The sequence below is a fragment of the Rhea americana genome, unplaced genomic scaffold (genome assembly GCF_003343005.1).
Source record: "Rhea americana isolate MKP2758 unplaced genomic scaffold, rheAme1 scaffold_104, whole genome shotgun sequence".
NCBI classification, from domain to species: domain Eukaryota; kingdom Metazoa; phylum Chordata; class Aves; order Rheiformes; family Rheidae; genus Rhea; species Rhea americana.
The window spans coordinates 1,180,819-1,207,354 of record NW_028185084.1 but is presented as its reverse complement, the minus strand read 5'-3'; the positions used below and the strand labels follow the sequence as shown (position 1 = coordinate 1,207,354).

Here is a 26,536-nt window from a genome sequence, read left to right as displayed (position 1 = left end):
TGAAATGTTGTGTTTTTAACTGTATCATGCTGGAATTCTCTCTGCTGTTCGTGAAGAAYTGAATAATAATCATTTGTCATGTAGGGTGTTGACTCAAAGATGAGTTAATTCAGACGGCTGATGYGGTTACAACGTTCCGCTGTTTACTCTGCCCCACTTCTCACAACTTGCTTTCTCTGTGGCAGAAATGGCAGACCCATGAAGCAATTCTTTAACAGCCACTGTTTATAATGTGGTATATTCAAGTAAACCAAGCTTGACTTTAAGTTGCTCCAGTGCACTGGGTTGCTAACTGTAACAGTTCAGGAGCTGCTTCCTGTGGAAATCCTTGGTGCTAGTATAGCAGTGGTGGTCTTTGGAGAATAGTGAATGCCTGGTGGGATGTTTAATCTGCCTGTATTGGTGGGTAAATRTCCTCTGCTTCTGATTCACAGCTGACTTGAGAAAGGGTCTTTGCATTGGTCTGCCAGCAGTTGCAGACAACTAATTGCAGATTAAATTTTGCTAGCAGTTGACTACGKCTTCATATAGCTCCGAGTAATTCCTCTGGAAGGAATCACTAAGGGAATTTCCAAGAGGTTTGGCTGTTAATCACCTCTGTAGAACAGACTATGGTAAACAACAGTATAAATACTCTTCCTTAGGTTCCTGATTCGCCGAGATTGGAAAAAGACCATTTCTTAATTGTTGATCATTTTTGTAAAAGGTACAACATGAACAGAGGAGTAGAAGCCAAAGTATTTATTGACTTGGGCAGGTTCAGTTGGACAAACCTCTTAGGGTATTAAATGGGGTGCTATTCAAACAAGGCTACTAAGTGGGGCACTTGGGAAGAAAGAATGAAAATGGGCTAGGTGTGGGATGGTGGCAGTTGTTGGAAAGGCTGCCAGTTTTCCTTGGTCTCTCTTCCTGCCCTTTGAGGGTAATACCTTCCTCAGCTCACAAGAGAGCTCTGAGGATTATGAACTTGCTTTAATTCTCATTGCAGTCAGAAAATCTAACACTGCTGTGGGTGGAGGGGCCAGYTTTGTTTGAATAGGATAGCCTCTAGAATAGTCTCAAATCAGGGCTTTTTTGTTTATTTGTATTTAGATAGCTGCCATGTAAACTACAGATTTTTGCCTTTGGAACAGAACTATTTCCCACAGAGAAGTGGTCAAAACACTTATTTTTGGTTTTGATTGCGCCTTTATAGCCTTTCTTTGGAGATATTTCATAGGAAGGCAAAAATAGAATATAGATATTTKATATTTAATGGACTCATGGAGGAGATGCTTCTCTTGCCTCTTCCTCCCTGGCAGGATTGAATTCCTTGTACTACAGCTAGTGTAAAGTCATTACACTGCATTTAGAACGAAATGAGGAAAAGACTGACCTTTCCCTAGGGCTCTGTATTGTTAGCACTGTGAAGCCTTGTCACCATGCTTCAGCAAAAGTCAGTTCAGTACTTAAACATGTGCATATACACTGTCTGCTCAGAGCTGTCTCTTGCTAGCAGTCTGTTATTGATTATAAYGCTCTGCATCTCCAGAGTGCCTGCTATTTGCCCCCTGGATGCTCGTTGTAGGGGGTAGCTGTTATCTTCCTCGCTGATAGCCTATCACCAACAATACCAATTAGGAACTGAAAACACTTCTCGCATAATGGAAAGTTCCACTTTCTCCAGGGTGACTCACTAATTAATTAACCCCTGGGATACTCTGCCTCGGATGGAGAGACTTCCTGTGCCAAATTAAGAAAAAGTTGTGGGAATACAATATAGGAGAAGAGAAACTGATTAGAAGCATTTTTATCTACCTTGTAAGGATTATGTTTTCTTACACTATCAATCCGCATGAAACAAGTTTGGAAACACTGAAAAAYAGGTACATTGGAAAGGGTTGCTTGTTTCTTGTAACATCTTCCTTTGTTACAGGAGAAAAAGGAGRCAACTGCTGTTAACACCACAAGCTAGGATTAAGGGCAAAATTCAGAACAAAGTTATTGTGGAGTTCCACACTAGTGGAAGAATGGATTTATAACTGGCAGGGGAGGGGGCGATGAAGCAGCCAGTACAGGGGATGCTAAATAGTTTTGCTCACCAGTAGACCGCAGGCTGTTGGTTTTAAATAGGTTGCTGTTCAAATKTGGCTACCAGGTGGAGTGCTTGGGAGGGAAGAAGGAAAATAAGCTTGGTTTTGGGTGGTGGTGGTTGCTGAGGCAGCTGCCAAGGCCTTGAAGATGCATGGGAGATAACTCAGCAGATTGTTGTYTGTGTGTCTGTTGGCCATTGCTGGAAGTGAGTTAATGGCTACCGTACAGTTTCACTGTCCCTGCCTGCTATGTATAGTTTTTATCAAGTAAGCTTGCCTAAATCTGTAAGATAAAGCTTTGCATTTCTGTAGCAGGCTTGAGCCAAGTAGAGCAGTACTGTATGTGAAGGGTGTAAAGTCCTCCTRTAAAGAACTGTAAGAAGTTCTGTAAGCCCAAGTGAAACTCTAGAATTTAGATTTAGCTCCCAATAGACTTTCTGAAATGGAAAGAAAGAGCCTTTGCTGCAAAAAATCCATCATAACATGAATATGGGCCACACATTCRGGCATTAATCTCAAAATAGAACAAATTATACTGGGACTTTCTTCCTTCAGAACAGAGCAGCAGTGAAATATATGGGGAGAGACTTCTTTTCCTGTAAGTGTTGCTGGGACTTTTGGTTAATGTTTGTCCTCTTGATCTGTTAACATCTGGGCATTTCAAACAATTGTTTAGGAAATTGCTAAAATGTAGGACTTTTTATCTCCCGTGGTTCTGCTTCATTAATTCGCCCAGAGATGTACGCATGCTCAAGGGTGACTCTTGCTTTTTACTCCAATGAATGGGTGTTTAGGCAAAACACAAGAAAAAAAAGTTAAGCTTGTTGCCTAATTCTCATCATTTTACTTGTTAGTTCAGTCCATCATCTTGGTCTTGCGTCTAAGATAAAAGCCTAATGTTGAGCTATTACAGATTTAGTATTAATCATGCCAAATAAGTTGAAAGGGGTGCAGAAAGGAATGTTTTTTCCTCTCTCTCTCTCTCTCTCTCTCTCTCTCTCTTTTTCTTTTTTTTAATAGAAGCTGTAAAAGCATTGTGTGCTAGACACTGTTAAGCAGAAAGGGGGGAACCAGTACCAGTCATGAACACAAGCGTACTAGGTAAAATACAAGTTCAAACCATGCACCTGCTTGGGAAAGTTTACAGCCTAAATTTGATATAAGCTATAGCAAGCAGATGAACTATGTGGCATCTAATGCAGCCTTACATTATTATGATCATATAGTTAGCTGTTTAGTTCATAAACTTTAGCTGAGCAATGTCTATAATGTGGCAGCAGCAGTGTGTTTTATGGGGAGATTTGAGTAAGAAGAGGGTCGTGGGAAGTTGTTGGGTAGGCATTGCACGTGCAAAAAGGGTAGATTTGGAAAAGTTACCTGTAGTGGGGAAACATGAATACAAGTAAAAAATTTCCTGCAGGTTTCTATACAGAGTAGAGTAGTGGTCAGCAACATTTCTAGCATGTTGTGCTACACTATGATTTGCCAYCCCAAATTGAAGTCTAAGCATGAGAAAAGAAATTGAGCAGAACCTGGGAGATGTTGTTTCCCAAAGCAGCAAGATGCTACCGTAACGCTCGTGGCATGAGAAAGTGGTTCTTGCCGTGTACAGAGATCAGTGGAGACCTACAGAAGGGAGCTGTTCCCTCTCAGGAGACTCCAGCTTCCAACCCACAGCYGTATTACAGTATTCAAAATCTGTGCACTTACCACCTTTGCCTACAGCTCTAAGCTGCTAGCCTTTCCTCTCCCTCCTCCATTCTAGAGTAACCTGGAAAGCTTTACCAAAACAATTTAGTTCTCCATAGAGAGGATAATAAAAAAAAAATTATTCTGACTCAAAATAGCTACAAGGTGCACAGGACAAATCTTTTTTTAATAGAGTTTTTCTCTGCAACCAACTCTGATAAGCAGAGCTATGATGATGACATAGTAGGCATTATACAGAGGGGAAACTGAACATCTAAAAGGGGAAAGTAACTACTAGAAAGTTACTGGAACAGAGAAGGGCTGATTACTTTCATTTGTTGTCTATAAAATAAACCTTTTTTTCCTCTAGTAAAGTATGGAGGGTGAACAAGGAGGAAAATGTGCAGGAGAAGGAAAAAAAATAGGAAAAAAAAATAAATGAAGTAGCAAGAAACAAACTGGTATCCCCCTATTACCTTAAAGAAGTGTTGTATTTTAGTTCTCTGTTCCTGGGTCCGTAGAGGAGAAATCCCTAAAATTCTATTTCATTCAAAGGATTTTGAGCAGGAGCTCTTGCTGATGAATCTCATTACTTCAAATAAATTGTCAGTGTTGCTGTTTTGGGTGTTTCATGCTGATGATGTGAAGGTAATGTTTTATTAGATATGTTCATGTGGCAGAAAAAAACTAGATTTTGGGAACACGGTCTTTTCATCAGCTCTACTGTGTAAAACCACAGGCTATTTTTTTCATTCAACTGGAACATATATAAGCATATGTTACCTAGGTAGACAATAGTTCCAAGTTTTCCTGTGTTCATAGGTTTTGAATGCAGTCTGAGTGCAAGAAGTATGAAGAAGAGACGCCTTCTCTGCTCTGGGGGTTGGATCCTGTATTTTCTGCGTTTGCAAGACTCTATATTAAAGATATAAAAGAAATGAGAGAATCTAAACAAGTGCCAGGTATGTACTTAAATGTGCTGGTTATGATGCAGAGTTATAATTGATTTATATTGTATTCTTTATCCAGGGATTTCAGTGTTTCATGAATCTCAGTAAGTAATTTTTCATAACCCTAAGCTAAGTGGCATCAATATCTTTAATAATTCAAAGAAGAATCCTTTATTCCAAGAAGTATAGGTAAAAAATGAAATGTATTAATTCTGATGGCTTTTCTTCTTCTTTAATGTAGACATCTGGTTTTATGTTAAAGCAATGTTAAACTTCCTTTTTGTGGTAGCATTGTTCTGATAAAGTTATTTCTGAAATGTTGGTCCTTTTTGGTCATACGTTATATTTTCCACTGTCTCCACAATATTCTTCTTTTTTAATGCATAATGTTGATAATTGAGGGCATTGATGGGTATATGTTTTGCTTTTGCCTGTGCATATTAATATGTAATAAAAAGAGATATAGGTTTTGTCTGTTTAATTTCTAGCTATGATAGATATATGAAATGCTTCATCTATCTGAACAACCTTGTCAGTTCTGGCATCTGTGCTGAATCTTATACCACACCTTTTATTTCCTAACCATTGTTGGAAGTTGTATGCTTTGCAGTCTGTTTCCTGCTGGTCTTCAGCCAATCTCACCCACATACGTACATTGTCTAAAGCAGCGTGGGTCTGGCCCTGAGTTGCTGTTTTCACTAGGAAGAGCCTAAACAGACTGCAGTGTGATTTCTCCTGTGGAAGGCTTCATATACTCCAAGCTGGAGCCTGACAGGATGCAATATTATCAGAGAGAAATCCTAAGAAACTTGGAATTGATCAAGAAAAGCAGGAAATGCTAAGCAGAGCATGTGTTTTTGATTTGTTTTAGTCTTCTAGTGTTTTTTTTGTTTGTTTTTTTTCCCCTCTGTTCATGAGGACAAAGTGCATCTGTTTGACTCCTAAGTAAAATAATGTAAATTATATGCGCTACCTTGTAGGTTTGATGTTCGTATTTATTTTCCTTTAACAGCAGGGATCATGACAGTGTTATTCTATTCTCCCAGCAACTAAGAACTATCTTTTTGGTTGTTTTTGGTTTTTGTTTGTGTTTTTCTTGTTTTTTCTCTTCTAACAACCATTGTTTTGTTCTTAGGSACCTCCTAAACTGTGTAAAGCCTAGTATATTTACTACTCTGGCACTTAACGTGATGGGTTCTTTTTGTTTTTTATTTTCTGTTTTTTTTTAATCCATTGCAAGTACAAATATCCATTCTATTGTTGATCTTTGTACTAAAGTGAGCAATACCTAGAGGTCTTTTTTTATTATTTTTTTTTTAAGTCTGCAGTCTGGCAGTAGTATTTGTGTAACAAAAGTATTTAATTTTAAGATTGTTCCTGCCTTCTTTGTTTTTGGAATAAAATACAGAACAGTTCATTGTCAGCAGAACAGGATTATACTTCAGGACTTGGGCATTAATGCACATGCATGCGCTCTTTACATTCAGAAGATTTAAGCCTACAGCAGAAGAATTAAAACTGTGAACAACAATTAATATGCTTTCTTTTTCACCTATAAATTACTTAAGCTTTTCATCTCACTTTCCTTCCTGTTGTTTGGCTTAAGTGAGTTTTGATCTGCTGCAGGAACTATTTCAGTTTTGTCATTAAGTNCCTAAGATGATCGTAAGGAAGTGGTATCTGTCATGTCAAGATATCAGTCTTTATAATTGGTGCATGCATGCTTTCCCCACTTCCTGTGCATCTGGTGTTTTGCACAACTAAGTTTATTTGCAATCCTGTATCGTTTTTAAAGTTCACTCCTGCTAAATTTGTATGAATGAACTAAAGTTCATGGAACAAATGCCCTAAATTTTGTTCCTTTCTCCTGATACCATGTTCGTACCTAACCAGACATTTTTCAGTATATCTTATTCATTGGCAACAAATGATAATACAATAGATACGCACACAAAATACTTATTTGGAGGAAAGAAGAAGGTAGAGATTTGCAGCCAATGTTCCCTGCCATGAGTTTGTTAAAGATCAGATGAAGCTAAGTACGTAATTGGCTTAAATCAATTATTAAGTAATAGTAATAAGAACAAGTGAATGCAAAACAGAGTTGTAACTAGAAGTGGAAAGAAATATAGATTGAATGTCAGGAAAAGCATCCTTAGAATGAGATTTGCTAAACCATGGAGCAGCCTCCCCAGGAAGAAGGTGGGATCCCCTTCTCTGGGATTATTTATAACCTCGCTGTACAAATTGCCAGGAATTTACTGTACGGAACAGTCTTGCCCTGGCCCTGAGGAAATGGACCGAATGACCTAATAAGTCTTTTTTTTTTTTTTTTCCATTTTTAAGCATTATGATTTGATGCAACAATGACTAATCCCTTAGAACAACACAGGAAAGCCATAAACCTGGCCAATTTTTCTTCTGCTATAAATGGTGTTAAGAAGACTGGAAAACCACCCAGATAAAAACAGCAATTGTGTTCTCCTAGAGGCCTTGAAATGAGAGTGGGTGTCCAACTCAGTTGTAATACATAATTACATCATGGAAGTGAGCTTTTATCATGCAGCACTGCTTTGTGACAACTTATCAACAAGTAAGGGAAGCTYCAGATAGCATGAAAGGAGGTAATACAAATTAAAATAATAGCAAGCAGCTTGGTGCTTAGTAATGCTGGTGAAGATATGACTAGAACTATGGCTTGATCGCTGTCATGTCTTCCTGTTGTGGTCATAGCATATCAATGATGTGTATTTATTGATTTACTAGGTGCTTGACTGAAAGTACTCATGCATGAAACTGAGTGGTTTCAAATGTTTAGTATGTTTTTGTTGCCAGCAATATGAATGGAGTTTGRACTGATAATCTGGGGAGAGAAAAGCTCCCTGTTTCTTCCTCCAAGTTGTCTAGCTCAGCAACTTTTAATAGACCATGTAAACATAATTTGATCTTTCAAATGAATTCAGGTAGGTTCCTCAGAGAGTGAAGGTGGAGTTGTGTACACACTTAAGGGGTTAGAGAACCAGTTTTCTCTGGTCTTCATCATTTGCCAAAACTATAACTCAGTGTACTAGTTGGGAAATGAACATAATGTCATACTCTGTGGTGCTGTTGTTATGCTGGTTTACACAGTGAAGAGCATGGAGGCTCTGCCCTGCAGATTCAYCCTAAAACTGACTCAGACCTTCTTTTACAGAGATTTTTGAATGGTTTAATGAATGTTTATAGACACCGGAAGCATCTCCACTGAGAGTYTCTATAGCAGTGTTTGTCTCCAGGTAAATGGAGTGAGAGAGAAGTGGACAAACCTGCTAAACGTAAGACCGGACCAGTGACTGCACAATCAGTAGCCAGCTGCAAGGTGACGGCACTAGATGCATTCAAAACATCGCAGTGGGCTTTATCAGCAAAACTTCTGTTTAACAGCTGCCTGGCTGATCACCTGTGATTTTTTGAAGCTTTGCTTTTTTTTTGTCTGTAGTTTGTGAAGAAAGTTAATTCTAGGCCCATTTAAGGCTGCCTGCTATGTAGGGCAAGTTATTTTTGGCTTTCCGCTTTGACTTTTTTTAATTCAGAACATTTTTACTGACTCCCTTGCTGCAGTGTTTCTCTTTCCTCTTGAAGGGTAAGACTTGCCCCAGTGCATTAAACCAAGTGTTCCCTTCTGAGACCTTTGAGTTATCTAGCTTTTGGAAGCTAGCTATTGAGCATCCCAGATGACATTATATTTCAGTAAAGCAGTAGTGCTCCAAAACTGAAGAAATACATTCCCTGAAGATTAGCCAGCCCAGGATATATCTGCAACTTATTAATCTATTATCCTCCTGCTAATGAGCAATGAGGTTTCAGTATATAATATTTGCATCAGTATTGATTAAAAACTTTTGTCACTCTGTTTATTGAAAGAGGTTACAGCATGTAACAGCCTCAGTACTGTTGAAGTCCACTGGGCTCTGATTCCTTTGTCTTACTTGGACTTATTTTTGTATCTGTTATTCTTATCTACCTCATCTTTATAGAGGCACATAAACAGCTTTGAAGGGATGTTTTTAGAAGGCGTTATTTCTGGAACTGAAGTTCAGGATACTGTCCATGGTGATTGTAGTGTACTCTACAATATGAGTGCTGTAGGTTTTGTTTTGTTTTGTTTCTCCTAATGGCTCCTCCTCTTTTAGTAATGAATGGTGGAATTATATTACTTTGCATTTTGGAGGCTCTACCTTAATCAGGAACAGTTGCACTGTGAGAAGGCTGAACTGCTTCCATTGTATTTCCTCTTAAGCCTGAGGATGATTGGAAAAAAAATAAAACTAAAATCTATGGCAAATGAACTATTTTGCAGATCAAAATGTGGAAGAAAATAAAAGGGTGATAAAATTTGAAACTCCACTAGAGTAAGCCTTTGGTATCCTAAGTAGAAATGGTACTTTTTTGCTTTCTCAAAGTGTTTCCAGTCCTCACAGGTTTGAGGGATTTGTCATGTGARCAGAAATACTGACAAAAGTGACTATGTAGGGCAGGATATTTGTAAGGCACATGTAGTTATACTTAATTCTTWTGTTCTGTGTCTAGGTATATTCTTTTATAATGGACGTCCGATAAGACAGGTAGATGTTGTTGGGATAGTGGTTCAAACCAAAGAGCGAGATGCCTTTTATAATTATGGAGGTAAGAAAAGTCTGTCTTTATTCTTGCATTTATCAGCCTTCCAATCTTACCATTAGAACTTAAATTGCCTTATTTGATTGTTCTTGAAGCAACTTTGCTCTTATCCTGCTGTATAATCTACATCTGCAATTGAGATCACTTGTCAAAATTAGGGAAACTACTGTTTATCGCCACTTTAAAGGCGGAGAAAAAAATGGTTAAAGCTGAATAACTGATTCTTTTGGRATCTTCTAGCAAAACTTCCAGTAAAATGGGGGCACCAACCATGTAAATCCTATCTAAGCRTTTGAAGGACTTGTGTCCCCTATCTTCCTCTGCCATGGGTTTCCACTTGATAAAGGTAAGTCACTGAGGGCCTCTTCCTACCTGCTGCCTCCACTTACAAAATGGGGGCAGAGTCAATTCCTTGCTGCACAGAAGTATTGTAAAGATAGTCAACTACTTAAAGGCAGTTACACCTGCAGCTATATCATACTGCCCAAGTACTACTAGTGCAAGTAGCATGACCTGCACTAAGTGCTGCTTAGACTTGTTCCTGCACTCCACAGAAAGATCCCTATGAGTTTTTTAAAGCTGACATTTTCTGGATTTTTTTTTTGTCTTATTACTGGATGTTTCTGCCGTTATGCTCAATAATGAGTTGACAGTAAACATATTAAACAAGTGTGAGATCCTCTGGCATTTATAGTAGCACTGGCAAAATAAGCACCTGAGTTAAAAGGTGGAAATACAGCTGATGTAATGAAGTGTTGAAACACAGACTGAACGTCAGCTGTTATTCTCTTATTGCACTAGTATGCAAATGAACTTGTCACTTCATGAGAATAGAGGAAGATGGAATCAAAATGACCGAGGCAAAAAAATAAAAATTCAATGGATAATGGTTTCACTTTTCTGGTTTTGGCATTAGTTCAGAGGTAGACTTGTTGGAAATGTTTGACTGGGGTAGAAGATGGAACAGAAATAAAGACCTGCATACTAGAGGAACTGAGGCCTTAGTGTTAGATCAGCCAACCTTTAAGTACAGCTCTCAGTGAGTCTGGCTTCCTGCTGTCCTTTTACATTCAACTCCCCTCTTTGTTCCAGCAGTTCCTGGTTTGAGCTTCCAGGCTACCTGCCAGGGTGCTCCTCCCCAGCCTGCCCTCCCATTTCAGACCAGCTGACTCCACCAGCATAAAACTGTAACTTCTTAGACAGTTTCCTGCTTGCAAGGTCTTGCATCTCAGTTCAACRGTATCTGGGTGGTGAGTCACAGAGCAGGCATTGCATCAATCAGTGCCACACACTGTTCAGTATTTGTTCGCCTTCCATCTGCTTAAAAGTGACTTACAAAGCAATTCCCCTGTACTTTTTGACTAATAGATAGAGAACTGAAATATCTTTGTAACACTGCCACTGTCTCCTCCCCTCATTCCTATCTMTCTACTTCAGAATATGCATCTCTTGCTTTAGGAGAATCTTAGGTCTTCTCTGTTCTGGAAGACCATAYGGTCAGAATTGGTTAGGAAATACTAGTCACAGAAGAGAGTGAATTGACTGTCTTTTCTGGATAAAAGAAAATAATAACTTCAGATAATCCAGGTTTTGAAGTTTTGATTTTATTTGTTTGTTGCTGTTATTAGAATCGGTTAAGAGAAGGGTATCTAGTTAAAGTCTGGCTTAGAGCAGCTCATATTTTTAGCCAGTGTACCTTTCTGACTTTTTTTTTTTTATTTTTAACAAACGCAAATGAAATTTCATTTGGTTTTCTTTATGCTCCAAGGTTGTTTTGCAATGTTGAAAAATAGCCTTAAAAACAAACAAAAAAATATCATGGGGATCTCATTAAACTCACACAGAGCCCACAAACACTGTCTTTTCTTACAAAGAAGTAAAAACAACCCCCCCCCCCCAAAAAAAAATGTGGTGTAGAGGGGCAGGAAGTTTTCAACAGCATGTGGACACCTTGAGTGCACTTAGATTAACATTCTCCTGTCTAATTAGAATAGAATTGTAAGAGTTTTCATTCATCAGTCATGATGAATGACTGATGCTCTTTTGCTCAAAGCTTTTATCTGGGAAGTGAGAAAACTGTGTTTCAGAGCCCAGCTCTGTTACCAGATTCTGTATGTGTTTAAGAATAGGACAGTCTCTCCAGGACTCCATTTCCTGCTGTTACGCTGACCGTGAGGAGCTTGCCCTAATCCTTCCATCGTGTTTGTTTTGTTTCTAAACCCCTCACATGAAGTGTGTCCGTTGCATTTGGTGCAATGGAGGCATTCTCAAGCTGGAACATCCAGATGCTGCAGTAACATAATAGTGAAATGTCATCTACCCTGATTCTTATTGCTATGGTTAGCTTGCGTTCATGTCTTAGTATGATGTATGGGGGCTCTCCTCCTTCTGAAACAGCTGCTTTTTTTCTCTGCTGAGGAGAGGAAATCCTACTAGCTAGATCATTATCTTGTTCTAAAACAACAACTCTTTGCAGAATTAAGGATGCAGACACAGTGCCTCAAAAAGGGGACAGCAATGGGGCAAGCATGCTTTTAGTGATGGGATTTGGAATTGCCTGCATCTTGTAAATGCTATATCTTAATTATTAGAAATGTGTCTATTCCAGACCAGTGCAACGAAGCTGTTAGGAAACAGGAAGGCAAGACAATGACTTGAAATTGGATCCCCCAGATGGGGAGATTGTATCAAAACATGTGAGACAATGCAAAAGCCTTTTGCTTTGATGCGATGATTCCCGAGGAAACAACTATAGGTACCAGTCAGGACCTTCGTGGTAAACACTGATGCTTTTGTAGTCTAGGATCTGGTTTAAGGGGCAGAGGAAAATTGCAGGTTCCACTTCGTGAAAGCGCAGTGGTGGAAATGGTTACATTCAAGAAGCAAGATGGTTGGAGTGGTAGCTGTGATCTTTGCCATGTTGTGACAGGCATTTAGTGCCTTTTTCTTTGTTAAATATTTTATTTAAAGGGTGTGCGTTGGATGAGCTGCCCACATACAGACATTTTGTGATCTGTAGAACAACTGATTTCTCTGGCTTTTTTTTCTTTAAATTTTTCTTTTTCTTCTTTGTCCTTGACAGTACAATGCCTACAGCAGAAATCACAAAACTTATTTTGCTTGGGTGCTGGCAAAACAGGAAAAGCCAGACAGCTTCTATGCTCAGGAGACGGTGTTGAGCTTTTTCAGCATCTGAAGTGGCTTGCATGCCACCAGTGGTACACATGCTTTAAGCTGGAAATCCGTGGCCTAGGGCAAAATCACAAGCATCTTGTCCAATATCCCTTCCTGGCTGGAGGAGCTGCCTTACTGCTCTCTGCAACATCCTCTCCTACAGGAACTGCCAGCAGATGCTGTGCACAATGTTAGTGGTGTTCTTTCACTGTTACAGTAATGTTCCGAGGTGAGGGAGAAATATTTATCTTGATCTGTTTCCTACTCTGTTAAGAGATTTTAAGGTCGGAATGGACCACTTGTTTACTTAAGCAAATTTCCTGCATAATAAAAGTCAAATTTACCAGTTAGCAGACCTCATTTTCTCTCCTGCTGTCCTGTTCTCCCTCTGATTTTTATATTTAGTTTAAAACTTCTTGCAGGAAAGTATCTTAACTTAAAGACATTGAGAAACAAGGAATTGACAGTAGGTTGTTCCAGTGGTAAATTGCCCGGGCTGTTCAGTTTTGTACTTGACTTTCTAATTTTAATTTGTCTGTCTACARCTTTCAGCACTAATTCTTCTTGTAATCCTGTCAGTGAGATTAGAACCCTTTTGTCCCCAAGATTTCCTTTCTTGGAATGAAGTGCCAAAGCCTTATAACTTAAATCGGTGTTTGAATTTTGTTTTTTTGTTGTTGTTTTTTGGTTTTTTGAAGAGATGTCTATTATTTTACTGACCTCTAAGGTGCACAGTCATGATTTCTGGTGCTGCACTACTTGAGCAATTGAAACAGTTGTGGAAATTATTTCAAAAGCGGAAGTAGGAGTTGAGCACCCCCTTTCCCTTTCTAATTGGATGAGTTGAGATGTCTTTGGCAACCATTTCCTTAAATATGTAGCTGTTATTATTTCTTGAAACTTCATTACCTGCTTTCTTAATCTGTTACGCTTGCAATTTTTTTACAGTGGATGATAGTACTGGTGTTATAAATTGTGTCTGCTGGAAAAATCCCATGGGAGCAGAAAGATATTTATCAGGTAATTTATCAAATATGTAATTCTGCTTTTGACTGTACATTGGTTTTGTTCATATCTTACTTAAATAACTTAGTAAACAATCAAACTTACACAGGATCAAATTAAAATCACAGCTCGTTGTGGTTTTTGTTTTGTTTTTTTTAATGCCATCACACCCTACAGCTTGGGCCATTTTGGAAGCCTCATGTTACTTTCTTTGTGCTGTTGCCAGTGGTTGCGCCAATAAAAACACCACATTTTGACCTGTCATGCATTTCCTTATCTGGATAACACAACATTTCAATTCCGTGCTGTGAAATTGTTCAAAGAATCCTCCTCTTACGGTCTTTTTTGTGACTTCATCTAGTGAAGAACTACCCTGGAATTTCACCACGTGCCACAGCTGCTGTTTCYGAAATCAACACATTAACCAGCCACCTGGTCTCATTCCTCACTCTTGTGATACAGTGGTTTCAGGATGCCACTTCTGTTTTTTGTTTGCATTTATATTCCCCTTCTGCTCATGCATATGTTGTCAGTGATGACCTTGAAAGTAGCTTAAACACAGTGGGAATGTCAGCAGTCTTYTATGATTTTAACATGCAAAAGTTGCACATACGAAGTGAATCACTTCTTGCACTGAATAACAACACATTTCATTACTGACTTGSTCCTTGCTTTTCCCTCAGCAGTTGTCACAGATCAATGTATAGTATAATTCTTGTTTTGGACCTGCCTGAAAACCCATCTATTATATTGGGACCCCCAATATGGAGATTATCAAATCCTACCAAAAGAAGTATTACTTGTGTCATCTGCCTGTATTAGTATTACATATGCATAGGATGGGGAGGAGAAAACTTGATGCAAAAGGTGAATGCTGGGATGGCTGTGGAACAAGACCATTTATATACACAAACCTACTTGCATTTAACTATGCTTATAACATATACATTACTCTAAGTAGTTCTTTTAAGGTTAGTCTTCTTTCTGAACTATGTATAAGACAGCAAGCTCACCATGCTGGATGTAGAAGAAAGATGAGCTCCCTTGTCCCCTTGTTTCTCTCATTAAGCCTATGAAGAGCAATTCCTCTGTAACTGCAATCTAGAAGATAATTACTGCTTTCAGAGAGATGATGTTGTGGCACAGCCTTCCAAAAAATTATTGGGTCCCACATCCAAATCAGTTGTTTTATGAAGAACTTAAATTCACAAAAAGAATTGTATGAAATACTGCTTAATATAGAAAGAGAACCCAGAATGTTGCCTTCAGGTTTGTATTCTTAACTCACATGCACATCAGTAGTGCCCAAATGGACACTATTTTGTTAATGGAAATTAATTCATTTGTATCTGCTAAAGAAAACAAGTCCCAGAGCGTAAAGGCAAATTTTCTTCCAGCTCATAATCATGCTCATAGATGATTGGATCACTAATCAGGTTTTAAATTACAAATAATTTGCTTGCCTGCAAAGGTGTGATACATAAATGTGAAGTTCTGTCAAGCTCTGTTCACATCAGCGTAGACACCAGATTGCACCACATGCCTTGGCCCCACCTCAGATGATTCATCCTTTTTTTTTTTTTTAAGGAAAAATTTCAACTGGGCTTTTTTCCCTCTCCTCCCTCTTAACATGACAACATCAGCTTTTTAACTGCCAATAGYTGGCAGTTAAAACGTTCTGATTTTTCAACCCATCTAGGACATTTTCAGAATTATAAGTCAGAATCTCCTCTCTTTTCCCCCTTTCCCAGGTGAACTATTTAAGTAAATACTGTAAACTAAAATTGATATTCAGAAGTTTTGCTGCCCAGGATTGTGGAGCCTGGGACTTCAACCATTTTTAGCAATATGGTTACCTCATGGTAATCCTTGGACAAATGCAAGGGTACAGGTTTTCTGACCATAATGCCTGATCTCCTTTCCCCTGCTTCTTACAGCTTGTCCAAGTACACACAGCAGTGTTAATGTGCATGAGCAGTTGAAGAAACTCCAGGAAACGGTGATCCAGAAAACCAAGCTGGAGATTGGGGATGTTGTCAGGATCAGAGGTCACATCCGAACCTACAGACAGCAAAGAGAAATTCAGGCGTCATCTTTTTGTGAGTGTTACGGACCTGCGATATGTAACTTGGTTGTCTGAATTTGTAAGAAGACCCAAACTGTGTGTAACTTATTGAATACTTGCCACTTTATTTTCTGACATCTCATTTTTCTAATGACTCTTGTTGTTTAATGTGTAGGAATAGACTGTTTGTGAATGAGGCTTTCCTGGAAAACTTGTAAAAGATGCCTAGAGTGAATATAAGAATGTTATCCGGATACTGGAATTGGGTACCTGGCAGAGTGACTTGTGCTTCAATGTGTTGAAGTAGAACAGCCAAAATCCTTGGGAGAGGAATTGGCGATCTTTTATGTCACATTTCATCAAGAGTGTTGCTTTGGAGAAACAGTTGATATTTGTCACAGGCTCTATAATCCTTTCTGTGGGCTGACAACAATCCATAATAATATTGTAACATGAAGTCCAAGTTCTCCTAAACTCTTCAGCTCTGCAGAATGACTGAGAARAGTTCCTTGCTTTAAGTTGCTCAGGCATGGTTCTGCAGGTGTTGGTCCTCTATCTGACAGCTGTTTGGGCAGCAATTTTCTGCAGTCAGATATGTATATCCTAGAAACTTTCTGGTTACATAACTACTTTTCTTCTTAATATCTATGTTACTATGTTGTAAGAGTTGGCTTTGCTCTATTATATCTTTTGGGGACAATACTGAAATAAATCCTTTGCTGTGAAGAAGCCCATCATCTAAAAACTCTGCATAGATCAGATAAAAAGTTTGTAGCTTTTTCATCGCTAGCTAAAATCTGAGAGGGAATTCAGCTCTTCTCTCCAAACAGGAGTTCTGTGAATATATATAACCTATTCAAAGGCTGGTAATAATACCATTGTTTCACCAAAGAGGAGCCATTCAATTCAAATGGCCTCTAAATTGCGTTCTTACTGGTCCAAATAAAACTCCTTACCATTTTTCTGACTTCATCTAATGTATAAGCACTGCTGAAAGGTAAAATAGAGATCCTAAATGACAGTTAAATAAGTTGTTGGATAAAAGCATAGTCTGCAATGCATCACAACGGTCATTTACCTCCTTGTAAGCTGGGAAAATGGGAGTAGCCTTGGTGGGATTTGTTTTTTATAAAAACAATGGAGAAAAAAATATGCCAGTTTAAGACTGGCATGTGAAACTCTTCCRTACTTCCTCAGGTGTGCTTGCTTGAAAGATTGGTATGGCAACCCTGGCCAAGTATATATGTTCTTTTCACCACTCTAGATAAAGTGGATGATCCTGTGTGTGATGTTCAGATTTCAAGAATGCTGGAGCTCCCCTGTCTCTATAGAGAAGTTTATGATAAACCTTTCCAAGGCCCAGAAGGGACGCAGAGGTAAATGTGTTATCTAGACTGGTCTTGGGACAAAGTGTGGGGTTTTATTATTGTTTTTGTTTGTTATTGTAATAACTATGGGGAAAGGTAGAACAGGGCCCCACTGATTTAGACTGAGCACAAACATACAGTGGCAGCCTATTTTTCTCCCCAAAGAATTAATCACAGAATGACCAAATAGCTTGAAGTTGGAAGGGATCTCTGCAGATCATCTTGTCCACCCACCCCTGTTCTAGGAGGGTCACCTAGAGCATGTTGCCCAGGACCTTATCCAGATGATTTTTGAGTAACTCCGAGGATGGAGGCTCCACAGCCTCTCTAGGYAACCTGTTCTATTGCTCTGTTACAATCCATACAGATGAGATACCTGCCCATAATTTGAGAAAAGAAGTGTGACACTCAAGCAAATTAAGTAATAGGAAGTTAGCAAAATACCATGTACAGACCTCTTACATCTAGTGTACAGTAAGTTGAGGTATGAGGATGTGTTCAACAGATAGGATGGTGGAGTGGCCTTGCTTGATTTTGTTTTATGTGTAAAGATAAGGAGCTATTCTATCCAAATGCTCTTGACTGCAGCCCTTGTCATCTTCCAACCATGAAAACATAACCTCAGTAAACTAAGTCTGGCACCAGCTTCAGTATTCCATTTAAGGGCAAACTGGATGTTTATTGACAGGTCTGATGCATGCAGTGTGGTTTCAGAGACTGCAGATTTTAAATCTCAATAATGTTACATGAAAGGACTGAAGAGGAACAGCTAGATGTTCAGTGCATAGAACAATAGTCTATTTTAATTTAGGGTTTAGAGTAAAATTCTTTAAGGAGAGTAAAATGCCTTTTGACATTGGAAAAGCAGGCTAAATTCAGGCAATTGTTTTAAAAAATGTTAATAGTGTATTTCTTGCTTTTTGACCTGTTCTGTTTGTCCTTGTAGTGACCCAGGGTGTCTGGATTTCTCAAATATGCTGTGCGAGAAAGTGAAAGACTTCTTACTGCAAAACAGAATTCAAACCTTTTACCAACAGGAACTGGAAACAATTGATACTCTGGTGTCGCTGGCCCGTCAGCCTATATCCAGTCCCAGCTCTCAAGAGGTGAGTGAATGTAACTGTTTCAAGTCTTTAGTGGAGAAGATATTGGCTTGTACTTTTTTAAACATGAATGACTTGATAAAAGAGACTGCTACTTATTATTTACAGAACTTACAAAACCTTAGCACGTGAGACATTTAAAACCAGGCTGAAGAAAGCCATGAGAAAACTCTGTTGTTAAGGGGCTTGTGTTAGAGCTGGGTAACCTTACAGAGCCTGCAACAGGCACCAACTATCTAGTTCTATAAATAGTGGCAATATTAGAAAAGGACTTGTTAAGGCACTTGAGTTGTTTGGGACAGAACTTTGAGATTCTGACTTTGACCAGGAGAACGGAGTAGAGGCACTCTGTCTTATTTCTCATTTGAAGCTTAGCATATTAATATAGATGTGCTTTTAGAATGGAAACTATAATGAGTGGATGAACAACTGCTCTGTTAYACATTTGTCTTGTTGGACATCCCTACTTGTGAAAGGCTGTGATTGCAAGGAACAGAAGGTGGGATTTAACTGAAATAAGAACTGCATATAAATAAACTGTTAAGAAATAAGCTTTCCAATAAGACAGCATTGTCGTGACTAGCTTCACAACGGAGAATAGAACAAAGACCATTTTGTAAAATGGTTTTGTATTACTCTTATTTTGATAATACGCAAGCCAGATTCTCAACTATTATGAAGTGATAAATTTCTGCAAAAGTAAGAGTTACAGCTTTAACCATGTTACCAATGRCAACTCAAACTATTAAACCAGAGTACTGTAAGTATGACTCACTTGTTTACTTTTGGGGATTTTCTGTAGAGAAATAATCCATGCTGATCATTTTCTCTGCCTGGCTCTGCTATACAGTGTAAAGTTAAATGTGCTGTGTTATGTTAACATTTGATATTCGTTGAATTTGTAAAAAAAACCAAACAAATAAAAACTAGTCTGCTGTAACTGAATTAAAATAATAATGAAAAGTAGCTCTATTCTTGCTGGCTTCATTGAACTGCTTCTCATAGCTGCTTCCTGATTGCTGTTTCTTTTATTTTTATTAAAGGCTTTTTTGTTGTTTGCTTTAAAGGAATTCTGGATGATAGGACAGGAGCAAGGACTCTGGTTTGTGACAGGGAAGTTTGATTTTAGAATATCAAACATGGGACAGGGTATTTTCTAAACCATCGAAGAGTATTAAAAATCTGTATACGCTTTGCATTGAAGGAAGTAGTGGTCATTGTGACTAATATTCGAAACTTCAACTTCTGAAGTTTTTGGCAGTTATAGAAAGAGCATGATGAAAGACTTGTAAAGCCATTATTTAAAATAGGAACTGGTGAAGAACAAACAGAAAAACACAAAACCCCAACAAAAGCAATGTAGCATTGTTAGCAGYTTTGAGGAGCTACCATAATAATTAATAGTTATTGCTCTTGACTCTGATGTGAAGGTGTGATGTCCCAGGAATTTGGGCACCTGATACTTATTAAGAAATTGCAGTTTTCCCTATTGCCCTTTGGTATTAATTCTTTGCAAAGTGGCTTAATCTTTTCACATAGGAAAGAACCTGCAGTTGTCAGATGACCTGAGTGCCTTAAGGGGAGCTCCAAGTAATGTGCTGGAGCTGCATCTCATTGTTTTGCTGCTCTGTCTTGGCAAAGGGCCAAGTACCCAGTTTGGTACACCAAAATAAGTGTTAGACCTGATTTCCTTCCTTCCTTTCTTTCTTTTCCCCTCTGTAGTCTTCTGATTTGCATCCCCCTCAAACCRAATGGATATACAGTACTGGTAGTATAGAATGATAGTATTTCATGCAAATTTGGCAAGATAGGAGCTAGATGAGTGAACCAAACTGTAAACCATAATCCACACCAAAATACACACACTCATTCACTCCTTGCACTTCTCCTGGATGTAAAAGACTTGATTATTTTGATATATAATTGGTCTATTTTTTTCTGACTTCAATGATCCAGCATAGCCAGTGTTAAACACTTTTCTTGCTCCTCTCTTCCTTTCCCTGTAATCCTAGGCGATGTGGTGCACCCCCTTCATCTCTTTCCCAACTTTTAAAATATTGCACAGTGTTCCTCATAGTGGGACAGTRTCTCCCAATGGAATATTTGCTCCATGGAAAGGAGCTGCTTTGGAGTCACTGGCAGCAGAGCGAAGCAGGGGGTGAAGATGCCTACCTCAAACTATCTCAGCTATCTCCTTGCAACATCTCTCTTTTCAGCATTGCRTCTGAGCCCTGCCCATCTTCCATTCCTGTCCCAGTAGCACAGTACTTAATTCCAGTCCTAAAGAGTCCCCAGCAGTGTAGGCATCTGGCCCACTGGAATAAATCTCMCTCTAGCAGAGATGTGTAGTAGAACTCACATCATGTCCTCTGCTCAGATGCATACCAGGGAACTTTTAATTTTATAGTCTACAAAGGATGGGGAAAAGAATAGAAAAAWTTTTTAATAAAATAAAAAATAACATTCTTTTAGAACTTCTAAAGCTAGTGGAGCGTTATTTCACATAATCATTGCTCCCTCTATCCCCAAGCCTCTCCCTTATCTGATAAATGAACAGCTTTTGAGATTGAAGCAATGGATATTGCTGGAAGACTATAAGCAAGAAATCAAGGAAAAGTCATCTTATGCTTAGTGAGATTAAAAAGTGTACTTGCAGGACATAAACAATTGGAGCTGACAGATGGACAAGTCTCTGGTTCCCTTTTAAAGAAAACTATGTGTGAACTTGATTTATCCAGTTTCCAAACTGGAATAAATATGACTTGCAACCAGTCATTTTTATACACTTGCTCCATGCTGAAACTACAGTGTGTGCTGTTTTAGTAACACCATTCCAGTTTGTGCGTGTCACTGGACTGGACATGTGATTGGATTGTGCTTTCCAGGCTCTGCTGTTTGTACTTCTCTTGATTTGAATATTATCTCAAGGTCAGCAATGACACACAGCTGAAGCAGGGAGTTTTACAGTGTCATTCATACTCACTGCAGATTGTACATTATCCTGTAGGTGTAACAGTGTCCTTCATTATCGTTATTGACACTACACGTTTTGTTTTTTTTTCCCCTGCCTCTTGAATAATCTCCGTTGCTGCCTTACATACATACATACATATGTACATGCATTGTAAAACTTACAATAGGACTTCAGGACTGACATGTCCAGATCACTGTTACTAAAATTGTCACCTCTCTAAGCCRAGGCTTTAACATTGTATGAGAAATTGCAAGAGGCAATTTTCATGAGTAGTATCACGTGTGTGGTGATACCAGGAAACTTTAATACCATCTGGGTGTGTTCCAATTTCTAATGAGCCAAAGGTTACATACTTCTAGCATTTTGAAGAGAGAGACTGGTTTCTGTGTCACTTTGTTCTGTGACCTATAATAGGGAGGTGCAGGGAGTTTGTCTTCTTTTTTTAAAGACTTGAGAATACTTGCGTGCGTGGTACTAGCCCACTAAGCAGTACGAGGCACATCAGCTGCAAGATAGTGATTAAAATACCAACTTAATTCTAGAGACATGGATTTTTCTTTTGGCTTTGCTACAAAGTCCATGGCTGGCCGTAGGTGGGAGGGTGGTGGTAGTGAAATCATTATTTAATGGCAGCTTCTCTCTCTTTTTTGTGAGATTCCATATTATCAGCACTTCAGGGCATCTGCAGTTGCACACTCCGGAACAGAGGTATGGCAAAGGGAGGCGTTTTGAAAAGAAAGATGTGAAAATTGTGAGGGGTAAATCAAAAAATCAAAGGAATCAGTGCTCTTGCTAGTGCTTTGGATCAGCAGTTAAACCATTTAATATTTGCAAATGTTTTAAATTTCTCAGACAAAAAGCTTTGTAGAAGTAAAATAATGGTGAATAAACTGTGACTCAGAATTAACTACATCTGCAGCTATGGCACAGCCTGGATGGATATTGAAACTTTATAACTCCTGAAATGCAAGCTTTTTTCATTCTCCTCCTGYAATAAAAGCAGGGATGTGAAATCACATAGGATTTAATGGTCACAGATTTTTTTTTCTGCTTTTGCAGAAAGTAAGTGCAGTAGTCACCGTGGACTTTAGGCCAGAAATAGTATGGTTTTTATAACATTTAATGATTTTCTTTACTTTGAGCTTGTCTGGACTCCTCTAGATCATAGACACAATCAAAAGCATTAGTGTATGCTGGCTGTAAGAGGTTATTTCGAGTCCAGAAGAAATTGGAGCYGGTTTAGCGTAAGAGCACGTGATCAGGTTTTTCAGAAGAGTACTACTAGTTTTTAGGAAATAGAGAAGTTTGGGGGAAGTTGCAGGGTGAAAGGCTGGAGMTACTTTAGAGAGACCAAAAGAATAGGTTATATAATTTTAGAATGCCTGTGTGAAGAAACTCCTGAACTGTTGCTCTGCCCAGAGGGATGGAGAGGAGAGAGCATGTTCTAGAGCACTTTTCCCATCACTGCAGGATAAAATCAAAGCACCTGAAGAGGACAGGAGCCCTCATCTGTTCTTTGGAGCAGTCCTCCTCCTGTGGAAGCCTCTTCCCATGAACTCTGCAGCATGTATGAGAAGGTACTGAGATGTAGGAGCTGCTTGCTTATTTTCTTGCTCCCAAGCCTGCCTTTCTGCCTTCTYGCTGTCAAACTCTTGACGTACATTCTTAGTGATTCTGTTTCAATATCCATCCAGGCTCAGCTGAATGTCAGTTCACACGGAGTCTGGTTTTAATTGTCTCCCTTTACTGATGGGATCTCAGTGTTAAGCCAAAATGAATAATTATTGTGCTGCTTTGGAGATATTTTTATCTTTTTCTCCTCATGAATGTTTGCTTTCACATTAAAAATTGATCAATCTTGAGGTGGTTGCTTTACTAGCAGTTTCTTAGATTCTTGAAGATTTGAGCTGAGGGCAGAATCTTTTCATTGTAGGTATGGCTGTAACAATATGCTTTTCCATGAGAACCAATATTCACTCTCTTCATTTACAAAACCCTTCCTGCTACCATTTCATGGTTCTTTCTAAAGTTTGATGGAAGAGGCACTATGGAGAAAAATGTGGCAGTGTTATTACCACTGTGACTGGAATGATGTCAGGATGTAAGGTCACGTTTGTAGTTAGAAGTAGTCTCTGCTACTATCCATACTGACATAGTTGTGGTGTGTAGGGGGGTGGACAAACTTCTTCAGTCTGGAACAGGAGAAAACTTCAGGATAAATAAAGATGGAGAATAATAGCCATTGTTCTGTGTTAATTAGCTTAAACTATTAGACAGTTATTTTGACTGACAATTTGAGAGGAAAAGATAGTTGGCTGTTGTGGGACACACACACAGAGAGAGAGAGAGAGAGGGAGAGTGCTGGGACTGTGACCTTTGGAACACAGAGTATTAGCCAGAGGAAAGGGATGGAGAAAGTTGTGAGGTATGCTAAAGCTAATAGCCCTATTGCATCTCTGATTTTTTACTGTTCCTGGTTAAGCATATCAGTTCCCAGACTTGGAAGTAGTCCAAGTTTCACTCAAGACTTGTGAATAGATGGGACTGATGTTCTGCAAAAAGATATTCTTCCATCACTAACTTAGTGTCTGTTTGAGATCAGGTGTCTGTGTGAATTCATTYCGGTGCATGGTATTTGCCTGTTTCGCTTCGGAGATTTCTGTGAGTACRTTTAGTGAGTGAAGTAGGACCTGTGAAGTCTGATAGTTTTGTTCAGGACAAGATGGGAGTGTTTATGGTGGTAACTGAAAAAATGTTTTGGCAAACATGTTTTGGRTCCCATCCTGTTCAACTTGTTCATCAGTGACCTGRATGAAAGGACAGAGTGCCTCCTCAGCAAATTTGCTGATGATACCAAGCTGGGAGGAGTGGCTGATACATCTGAGGGCTGTGCTGCCATTCAGGGAGATCTGGACAGGCTGGARAATTGGGCAGAGGGGAACCTCATGAGGTTCAATAAGGGCAAGTGCAGGGTCCTGCACCTAGGGAGAAATAACCCAAGGCACCAGTACAAGCTGGGGGCTGACCTTCTGGAAAGCAGCTCTGCAGAGAATRACCTGGGAGTGCTGGTGGATGACAAGTTGACTGTGAGCTAGCAATGTGCCCCTGTGGCCAAGAAGGCCAATGRTMTCCTGGGGYGCATYRGGAAGAGTGTTGCCAGCAGGTCGAGGGAGGTGATCCTGCCCCTCTACTCAGCCCTGGGGAGGCCTCATTTCGAGCGCTGTGTCCAGTTCTGGGCTCCCCAGTAYAAGAGAGACATGGAGCTACTGGAGAGAGTCCAGTGTAGGGCTACGAAGATGATCAGAGGGCTGGAGCATCTGCCCTACGAGGAACGGCTGCGAGAGCTGGGCCTCTTCAGCCTGGGGAAGAGAAGACTGAGGCGGGATCTGATCAATGTGTACAAGTACCTGAAGGGAGGGTGTCAAGGGGACGGGGACAAACTCTTTTCAGTTGCCCTGTGTGACAGGACAAGAGGCAGTGGGCAGAAATKGAASCACAGGAAGTTCTGCCTGAMCRTGAGGGGGAATTTCTTCMCTGTGAGAGTGAKGGAGCMCTGGMACAGGTTGCCCAGAGAGGTTGTGGAGTCTCCTTCTCTGGAGATCTTCAAGGCCCGCCTGGCTGCARCCCTGTCTAACATGCTSTAGGTGACCCTGCTGAGCAGGGAGGTTGGACTAGATGATCTCCAGAGGTCCCTTCCAACCTTACTGATTTTATGATTCTATGAAATCTTGCTTTGGTTGCTCTGGGGTGGTCTTGTTCCATCCATCATGTGTTGGTTTCTGGGAGGTGGTTTAGCTCTCTTCTCAAAGAAATCCACTGTGAGCACAGTGTTGTATCAATAGATGAGGAAGCAACAATTGGGAAATTGAAGCAGTCTGCTTGTATAAATGGAGGCTAAAGGACATAATCAGGACAGAGRGATTTTTATAGACTAAGTCATGGTCTTGCTCTTATCTACTATACATTCTCCTCTCCACGGCTGAGTCTTTGTTTCCTTCCACTTCACTAGCTGTCATTCCACTACATTCTACTACATTCTTAGCTCTGCTCTACTTTCAAACAAATCCGAAATCCAGCTTTTTTTTTTTTTTTAACTGTTTCTTACTTTGTTAGCTGTGCCCAAACACAGAACCTTTTGTTCTAAATCCAGTTCTTGATTCTGGACTTCCAGACACACTGTTCTTCCACAAGAGACTCTGGCTTCCCACCTGCTCTCAAAGCTTATTTCTTTGTTTTGCTGTTACCTTCTCCGAAGGATGATCTTGTGTACCTGTCTTCATTTCTTGCATGCACTTTGTCCTTTGTCTTTTGCCTTTTCCTTTCTGCTATGAAGACAGTCTTGAGAGCATGACCAGAATGTAAGTAAAATGGGAGACAGAGAATAATTATTCTTACTCAAAATGTTCYTACCCGTTCACTATTTTCCTTGAACAGTGCCTCAGTTTCAAATCAAGAGATTGAGATCCAATCCCTAGCACCTGACTTTCTCTTGAATGTCATCTTACAAAGCACTGATTTTTCCTATCTTCCTCCCATATCTCCTATATAAGCCTCTTCCAAAAGAAGCAAGTTGTCAGGACTTAATCCAGTAGCTTCTTTATACAAAGAAGGCAATTAGGAGATTCTCCTATTGTTAAGGAACAACAAGCTTCTGGTATTTCTTTAAAGCCTGAGATGTTGGTTAAGTTATATACAACAGATATGATTTATGAATTATTAAATGAAGAAAAATGTTTTAACAAAATCACTTGAATTCCCCTCTCTCTCAAAAACCAACTGGAGTTTTTGCTATCAACTCTAGYAGGGCTGAGATTTCTCACCACTTAATTCATTCCTTTTTTCCCCATGCAGGTGGATTCAAAAAGTGACCCGAGCTCCAAACGGATTCACAGTGTTTTTAAAGAAGCAGTAAGAATGCTACAAGAAAAGGGGGTGGTTTTCCAGAAACCCAGTAGCTCCAAGGACTTATACCATGTAAGGAACTGAGCTTTAATTGGAGACCTGTTCTGTGGTATTGACTATATTTCATGGTCTTAGAAACAGTAGAAACATTTCAGAAGGGGAAGCTAGACTTCYAGATGCTATCTGTTTGTTCAGAAGGCTTATCTGCTGCTTTCTTCACTTTTACCACTACATCACCCACCAAGCTGYTTTTTGTGTAACTCGGTACCAGTCTCCATCACTGCTACTATTCCAGGCGCAGCCTGTGTTCACTGAGTTGCCAAACTGTGCACTGATACAGCAGGGTGCACTGAAATCTGCAACTTGGGGCAATTCTTTATCAGGGGTAGGTTGAAACTTGGTGTTTTACTGAGTCAGTCACCCTCCTTTGGGATTGATTCTTATATATCATGTTCTTCAGCTAACTCATGGATGCTGCTAAAGTTACTAAARATGAAGATTTAACATTCATTATTATTCATGGAGGCAGCAAAGAATGCAGTTATGACAGTGTTAGTTTAGAATACACGATAGCTT

At 39.4% G+C, this 26,536-nt stretch overlaps 1 protein-coding gene across 5 annotated transcripts in view; it reads left to right on the top strand.

Annotated features, from left to right (window-relative positions):
- STN1 (STN1 subunit of CST complex) overlaps nt 1-26,536 on the top strand; it is a 45,921-nt gene that overhangs the window by 11,337 nt on the left and 8,048 nt on the right. For all 5 annotated transcript variants that reach the window (XM_085307924.1, XM_085307903.1, XM_085307887.1 and 2 more), the window contains 7 exons: nt 4,584-4,723; nt 9,281-9,376; nt 13,493-13,564; nt 15,487-15,648; nt 16,879-16,990; nt 17,928-18,087; nt 25,910-26,032. In XM_085307924.1, the coding sequence (XP_085164050.1) occupies nt 4,591-4,723; nt 9,281-9,376; nt 13,493-13,564; nt 15,487-15,648; nt 16,879-16,990; nt 17,928-18,087; nt 25,910-26,032 (858 nt within the window). In that variant the 5' untranslated portion in view covers nt 4,584-4,590. The remainder of the gene's footprint in view (nt 1-4,583; nt 4,724-9,280; nt 9,377-13,492; nt 13,565-15,486; nt 15,649-16,878; nt 16,991-17,927; nt 18,088-25,909; nt 26,033-26,536) is intronic.